The following is an 8,184-nucleotide window of genomic DNA, read 5'->3' on the forward strand; positions in this document are numbered from 1 at the left end:
GACATTAGAAACAAATTATTTATTGATGTTTGAATATAATTACATACACCTTAAAATTAAATTTTCATAGACTATTAGATGTTTTTCATTAGACAGGGAGGAGTGAGAGGAAGCCTAACCTCTTCGTACAAAGTTCACTTTCTTTTCCAGAAATGGAGATATAATCAAAGTGCCTTATGGTTTCTTATGAAGGAATAACGACGATAAGTAGATAAATAAAATAATGAATGGACTAAATGAAACATCTGAGGAAGATTTTCTTTCACGATGATGAAATCCTAACCATTTCTAATGGATACTCATTGGTGAGCAAGTTTAAGTTTGAAAACAAAAAATGTTTTTTTCCTTCTGAGATACCCTAGGTAGGTCCCTTACTCTCAGGAATTGTCTCTTGGAAGTGGTTTTGGATTTCTAGACCATCTGACCTTGGTTATATCCGGTACTCATTCTCGACATAAAGGATACTTCTCATGATGATTACTTGAACTGTTATATTATTATAATTTGGATCAAATGCAAAGCTATCCGAGCCTCAGCTTCAGCAGGTTATAATAATGATGATGATTTAATATTTATATTGCGCAAATTAATATGTGGATATGATCAAATGCGCATCACAACACTTTTCGGGGGACTTTGGCCGGACTGCATCAGCGGTTTACAAACAATCGAAGGAAACGTGTTTGAAGATGCCCCCTCCCCCCAGTTCCCAGTAAACAGGCCAGACCACATTACAGTAATCTCGTGAGTGGGTTCTTATCCAGCTCTTCTGAGTCGTACCAAACTTTCTAAACGTACTTAATTTAAGATATACACAGATCTAGACTGTGGAAAAAGACTACGATGCCGATTCAGATCTCAGGGACTTCAACACCACTTTCATTGTTATTGCGAGGCTGGACAAGAATATTTCTCGGAAAAACGATATTCCCATCAGTTTCATTCACTTGCGAGGCTCGCTTAATGCTCGTTCCTTCATCTATAGTTGGGGTGACTTCAGTGATCCTTCTTTTAAAGCGAGATCTAATCTGCAAGGATAAGGTGAAATCAAAACGATTACAAGAGTTTTAAAACTGATCGTGCTTTGAATTGGATCGATATAACCATGGAATTACATTTCTTATTAGAAAGTCGAAGCCTAGCTAGAAAGAAATCTGAACAAAGGTACAAAGAGAGCTAAGAACAACATAGAATAACATACCTCTGAGTTTCTTACGCAGTGAAGGAGAAATATTAAGAAGCCCTGTTAAATCATAAAGTGGAATATCAACTTAACGCCTGCAGTATAACTTTTTTTATTGCCTGTGTGTAGACTCATAAAGCTTTCATCTATGCCCCCCACCCCCAGTTCCCTGAATATGCAATTTTATGGTTAGAAAAATGTCCAAATTACTGGTATTAATCAAATGTTCTCTATTTTTACAAGTTGCTTTACACTAAGTTTAGCACATGGTAATCTACTAGGCACGACAATATGCGTGACAGTGACACTACTTATATTATAAGATCAATAATATAAGATAAATTTTATGAGATGAAGAAAACCATCATCATTGCAGATTCAAGATCGTGAGATTGGTTTTATGATTAAATTTTACTTTTTCTTATCATTGTAAAGAGTGATCGGTATTTTTATTTTACAACATTAGAGTCCTGATTGTCTGTTTTTTATTTAATTTTTCTTTCTCGTTAACGTTATTTACTTAAGAACGCTATAGTTGTTGAAAGTTTAATAGCCGTAAGGGGTCTATTTTCCAAGCATGTGGTAATGAGATAGAACGTTCGCTTAAAAAGGCATTCGAGTATCAGAGAGAGCTGAGAATTAATAATAAACAGTGGTGAACTTGTGCTCTCACATGAGTAGGGTGTATCTCATATGAGTAGAGATAAACTCTTATTACTGACTTCAACTTTGGTGAGATTTATCAAACCAGAAGTCACCCAGTTAACTAACTCATATTGGACGGAATTCATTTTATAAAGTTTGTGTTTAGTTTACCTGAGTGGAGTTGAGAAGTGTGAAAATGTAGGCGAACGCTTTGTGCAAGGACAACAGAAGACCAAATAGCCACGTGATCCCCAGCAAAGGAATCATCACCATGCATGCCCTGACACCAAGCCTACAAAATCATGGAAAAAAAAAATAAAGAAGAAGAAGATAGGTTGCTTTCATTTTCGTAAGTAGGTACTACTTGTAAAAGGAAGCAAAGAAAAAGGCGAATGGCTCACCGTGATTTATATTCTACAGGCGCCGCTGACATACTCACCTTATTTGTTCACTGTGTTTGTCTTTCGCCTGATGCATGATTGTCATTTCCTTGATAACTCGCACCAGTAGCATTGCGTTTAACTGAAAAAGAAAAAAAGAATATGCACTCATCAAACTAAATCAAAAACAACATGATTTCGAGGTAGAGCTAAGTTTGCACTTAAGGTAAAGGACGTAAAAAGTTTGACGCTTCCCCCTCCTTGTCATTCCACTAAGTTTCTCAGGTTTACCTGAAAATGCGTTCGTACACATTTATGTACCTGAGTGGAGGGGAAGAAAAGCACTGTACACACAAAATGTCTCGCCTAACAACACAAGACAATCAACCGTTAAAGTTTCGAACCAGAGGCCCATTTCTCGAAAGTCCCGGTAACTTAACGGGCCCGTAAAGCTGTTCTGTTTTCATTCAAGATGTCGATTTAAAAATTTTTGAAAATGATACAACAAAACTATTAGCTAAAGAAACAGAAAAGGACTGGTTTGGGTGCCCGAGCCTGCTTTTTTATCCTTTAAATTTTGATTTTAAAACATGGCTTCGGGTCCGTTAAGTTACCGGGACTTTCGAGAAACGGGCCCGTGGACTTCTTAACCTGCCGTCCAGCGCGATAACCGCTTAATGCGTCCTCTAACAATGGGGTCTCCCAAAGGAAAACATACACTTTACATTTCGCGGAATACTATCGAACATAGTGAATGAAGTTAGAGGTAAGTGGTAAGAAAGAAAACATCGTCGCGATTCTAACGATAACTGAAGGCAAAACGTGAAAGCGAATAAACCTTAAGAATTTAACTTACCAACTCAATCAGCAGAACGAAAACAACAAATATCCATATCATCCCGTTAGCAGATGAAATCCAGCAGCTGAAGTAAATTAGGTATCGGAAACTTTGATAAATTATCAATTAATGATTAATTATTGTGTACATGCACGTACACAGTATCCTCTATGCCCGGTTTGCTTGCAAGTAAAAATCACAAGAGAAATAAAATAAAACAAACAAACGAAAAGGCAGAAAACGACGATTCGTGACAGACTCATGGATCAGGAGAAAAAAGTCCTCACTGCTTACAATTTTTCACTGATATAGCTTGTAATCCCCTCTTCGCTTCCTGCTGCAATGCTTAGCGATATGGAGACGACGAGGGCGGGTAGACCTGTGTATTTGAAACTCGAAGTGATTACAATGTCAAACTACAAGGCTGTGGTGATGATGGTAGTGATGAAGGTGATGACAATGGTGCAGGTAATTATTCATGTTTTGCTTTTCAAACAATTATCAATGAGAGTATGACAAGTTTTGAATGCATTTTTACCCCATGAAAATCCATGTGACACCTTCATCTTGTCGTTGATGTTGTAAACTTTTACAACAAATAGGTAAAGATAAATTCCTTCGACAAGCATCCAGCAGAAAGCAGCCATCAGGAGATACTGCACTAAAGCTGCTATTGTAACACAGGCAGACTGCACAGGATAGAAAAAGTGGCATGGACTGAATAAGCTAAGAGCAGGTTACCGTCATAAGGATTAACACAAAGAGACTCCACGTTTTTGATGTAATATCTCACCTTGTTCTCAACAGCACCAATTCCGGTTAGAAAGATAATTTGCCCTGCACCAAGTGAGGTGACTAGACTCACTCGGATCTGAGATAAAGTTCCCCTCATGTCTCTAATCAAAATTAAACAAATGATTTGTAAGAGGACTCCTCCATATCAGTTCTATCCTCATTTTATACAAAGCCATGTTATATACTTTGGGAAACAAAAGATAATTCGACTTGGGTCATATCACTTTGTGCGTCTAAGGTCATAATAGTTCTTGTTCGGTCTAAAACATCGGCTGGCTTCGGAATGCTTGTGTGGAATTATGTCATATACTTACGTAAGAAGAGCATAACTGATAATTGTTAAAGTGCTTCCAACTAAAGAGATAGACAAGCCCACGTACGTAAGAATTTTCAGCGCCTTTCCGTCAGTCTTGAAAATGAATACGAAAAACAGAGATTCAATAATCATAACAGAGAAAGGTTACGTACCATACACCCGGTTTAACACCGACGGAGGGAAAAGCGCCCCGCCGATACATGGTGCCTTTTGAAATCAATGTATGAATATTTCGCAATATCCCTACCTTAGTTAAACTGTTACCGCTCGTTCCACTATCAAACTGCATAAGAACTGCGAAGTGAGTTAGATGATTGCAGCTGCACTCGGTGTAAGTTTCGTTCCTAGATTTTAGAAGACACCCTTGCCCTGACCATCTCGAGGGCCTGCAGAAAGCATTTAGAAAAACAGTCGTAAAATTTCCCTTCCCCCTTCCCCACTATAACAAAAATTAATAAACGAAACAACTGACAGTTCGATCGACCACGTCTTATACGGAGGTCTGAGAAAGAGGAAAATGAGTAAGAAGTGAGCATACTATATGATGTGCCACTCACAAAAGCCTCACCTGTATGAAAGAAGAGTCCTCAAGAAATTTGATAATTGGAGTGAACGATGTCATTAGTTAATTCAAAGTTATTTACCTGTTCTCGAAAGTATTCCAAAACATGCAGCTTCTGTCCAAAGTTGCAGGCTGAAACCGTGAAATTACAATTAGTGTTAAGTAATTCAGCGTCTTGCGGGCCAATAAGGAGGTAGGAGTGCTCCCGCCGCATTTTTTTCAGACCCCACCCCCATTTCTGATACATCTGAAGAGTTGCTTCCCAATATTTCTAGTCTAATTTGCCTCTCTTTGAGAGGCGCCCTAAAAAGAACTAAGGTCTTGAAGTCATAAAAAAACTAACACTAACAATTTAAGGTAAAATAAAGTCCACCTTAACAACAACAACAAAAACGACAACAAAAGTCAACCAAAATCAAGACTAAAAAGAGGAAACAATTGCATATATAGAAATAGAAACAACGAAAATGCATACAGAAACACGGATGGTATAGGAGAGATGCGTTAGGAGAGAGAAATTGCCAAAGTTTGCTCATATTATCCAGACATACTAAAGCTGTTTAAACTCTTTTAAATAGTTACAAACATGGCTGCAACTGTCTCTTGATTAAATACAACTTACCTTTAGGTTTTTAAATCTCAACGTGATATTCTTCCTGAGTTTGGTGTTCCTTGGCCATATCGTTGCAGACAAGATAAATGTGTTGATGTTCCTAACCATGATTCCCAATAATTTTGCAAAATGCTTAGATTAAAAAAGCTATTGTGTGCACTTATTTCATCACAAGTCTTGAAAACTCCGTCGAAATTTCTTTATGGACCAAAGTCGACAAAGCGAAGTTTCTTTATGATCCAAAGACGACAAAGCGGAAATCCTTAATTCCTAGTCTATCTTTTTAATATGCATTCAATTTTTTTTTCTATGTATATCATTCAGATGTCAAAAGTCACTCGAAAGACCAACAAATAAACAGAAAAACAAGACAAATAAAAGTAGACGAAAAAAAAAAAGATAAATGTTCTTAAAGACAAAAAGAAAATTGATAAAAATTTATTAAAAGAAAATCAAAACAAAAGCGAAACAGAAATTCAATCTGGGATCGAGCACATTCCTCTAAACTTGCCTGGTGTAGCTTATCTACACACCAAAAGAGAGCTATAAAAACATGAAGATACTATATATAGAACTAGGTTTTAGCAAACCTTCGTTCGTTGAAAGAGGCAGAATTGGCTTGGTTCGGTTGGAATATTTCATGGAGATCTTTGTAAATGACCGCAAGTGCCACTGATCCTAAGACGTAATAGTGGAGGCAATTTTGATACTACTGGTCTAATAATAAAAAGAAGGACAAGCAATCACGACTTTAAGACCTTACAAGCCAAATGGCTAATTCAAATGGTATGCCTTACGTTTGAATAGGAATAAAATATATCGATCTACGGACAAATAAACAAATAAATATAAACAAACAACCAGATTAAAATCTCAGTCATTCAGTTTGAATTTTCCTTCGTACATGAAACCCAGCCCCCTTCTGACCATAGCCCTGATAATCAAAATATAACAAAATCTTCGAACCTGATTGGTTATCACTAGCCTGATTTATGCACTTATAGGACAGTGTATGCTTCATGCTTGTAATTGGGCAATGTAATAGGAAGGTTAAAGGGATACTATGAAAGTAGACAGGACGTGTTATGTGCGCTCGCTGTTGCCGCGCTTTTCGCCGAGTTTAATGTTGTTGTTGCTATTTCTGTTTGTTTGTTTTTCTTCTGAAAACATATTACTTATGTTTGGTTTCTTTTCTTAAATTTGTCATAGATTTTATTAATTGGCAACAGGACTTCGTGTCGTCTAATTATTTGTTTGATTAAAGCCCGAGTTGGACTACTTTTAAAAAAATGAAAAATATGTAACTCTCCAACCGTTATCCAAGCCTGCAGTGGGAAGGCTGAAAGAGTTTTCTCCTTTATCATCCCCAAGTTGGACATCACTCTCATTTTCGTTAAAAACCTTCCTGACCAAAATATCTGATGAAAAAAAAAAAAAGTATTTTAAGCGCAGGCCAAAATAAATAAGGATGCTTTCGTATTAGTCACAAGTTACCGTTCACGAAATATTTAGGCCTAGAAGGTCTGAAAACCATTACTTAGAAGAAGTCAAAGCAAGCACTTTGGAATGATCCCTAGTCAAAGGAGTGTTCTCAATTTGAACTTCGGATAAAGTGTAGGTGATCATTTTTTAATCATAAAACATGTATTACCGCGACGGATTCGAAAGTTTTTTTTTTTTTCTTTAACACACTCTGTTGCGAAATTGTATGGTATTGAAAGACTCCTTAGATACAATCGGTGCGCGATAGGAATTCGCTGGTATGAACAGCCTTAATGGGGGTTTTATACATGTCGCCAACAGGACGCGATGAAAGGTTGATGGAGACAAAGCTTTCAACCAAAGTCAATAGTTTAAAGCAAGTATTGCCCTAGCAGATTTTTCTCAAAAATGCCATGAAAAATGCATGAAATCGGTATCAGAAATCAAGAAAACTCCCAAATCAGCTTTTAACATTTACTCACCTGCATGTTCACTACTGATATAAATCTCAGGTGTGGTTTGATTAAGATGGTGTTGTGAATAATTCCCGATGAACTCCTCCAAATCAGTAACGGAGAGAAGAGCACGCTCCGTCTTTTCTTGATTTATTTTACCTCCAGAAAGGGGTATCACTTCTTCTAGGATGGTGTCGACAAGTGTCTTGCTTGGAAACTGAGAAGGTTAAAAATAAAAAAGTTTTGAGCAGGAATAAGACGGTGGTTAACGTATGTCATCTAGTAGCCTTACTCGTGAGGGAATAGATAAATGAATGGAATACAAAATTTATGCAAAAGCTCTGTAAAGAGTGAAAGGAACAATAAGAAAAATTGGGCGCTAAAAAATGTCACACAAGAATTAAATGCACGTACTTCGATTGCTGATGTTAGCTTAATGGAAAGAAAATGCGGTTTCTTTGCCCAGCATTGTTTCACTGTAATACTTCCCATATACGACGAGTCTGTTCTATTTGTCATGATGATAGAGAGGTGTCTGAGAGGCCTACGGCATCTCCACATTTTCTTACAGCGTGAAGTCCAACTGGACGACTGTCCGAAACAAGACGCCAACTGCTCACACCAAGATTCACACCTTCCCCTTTTTTTTTTGTTTTGTTTTTGTTTTTTTTGTTTTTTTGTTTTTGTTTTTTTTTTTGTCTTTTCTTACATCTTTTGAAGGGACAATTACCAGCAATAAAAAATCATTGATTTTCCCGAGTAGTTCGCTTCTTAAGATTTATTTAGCGATAGATGATACATTCAGTGTCAAGCCTTGACGGCAGAGGTGAACACCTCAGACAATGTCGATCTCTTAAAATGTCCTATTCCCTTTTTCCTACAAAGAAATTACAAACCTTGTGCTGAAATTAGCAT

At 37.1% G+C, this 8,184-nt stretch overlaps 1 protein-coding gene across 2 annotated transcripts; it reads right to left on the reverse strand.

The window, feature by feature from the left end:
• LOC148736816 (adhesion G protein-coupled receptor D1-like) lies at window positions 1-7,903 on the reverse strand. Of its 2 annotated transcripts, none has more exons than XM_088750982.1 (16): window positions 7,684-7,903; window positions 7,297-7,486; window positions 6,646-6,750; window positions 5,923-6,010; window positions 5,342-5,432; window positions 4,802-4,851; window positions 4,405-4,543; window positions 4,222-4,250; window positions 3,840-3,942; window positions 3,585-3,735; window positions 3,341-3,425; window positions 3,065-3,131; window positions 2,268-2,350; window positions 2,000-2,120; window positions 1,202-1,243; window positions 1-1,028 (listed from the first exon to the last, which is right to left on the reverse strand). In XM_088750982.1, the coding sequence occupies exons 1-16, from the start codon at window positions 7,828-7,830 to the stop codon at window positions 852-854; spliced, it is 1,668 nt and encodes a 555-aa protein (XP_088607108.1). In that variant the 5' UTR covers window positions 7,831-7,903; the 3' UTR covers window positions 1-851. The 2 variants fall into 2 exon arrangements, with proteins under 2 accessions (XP_088607108.1, XP_088607107.1); XM_088750981.1 differs by having other exon boundaries at window positions 4,156-4,250.
• Window positions 7,904-8,184: the final 281 nt, after the last annotated feature.

This window comes from Stylophora pistillata, chromosome 2, assembly GCF_964205215.1.
Source record: "Stylophora pistillata chromosome 2, jaStyPist1.2, whole genome shotgun sequence".
NCBI classification, from domain to species: Eukaryota; Metazoa; Cnidaria; class Anthozoa; order Scleractinia; family Pocilloporidae; genus Stylophora; species Stylophora pistillata.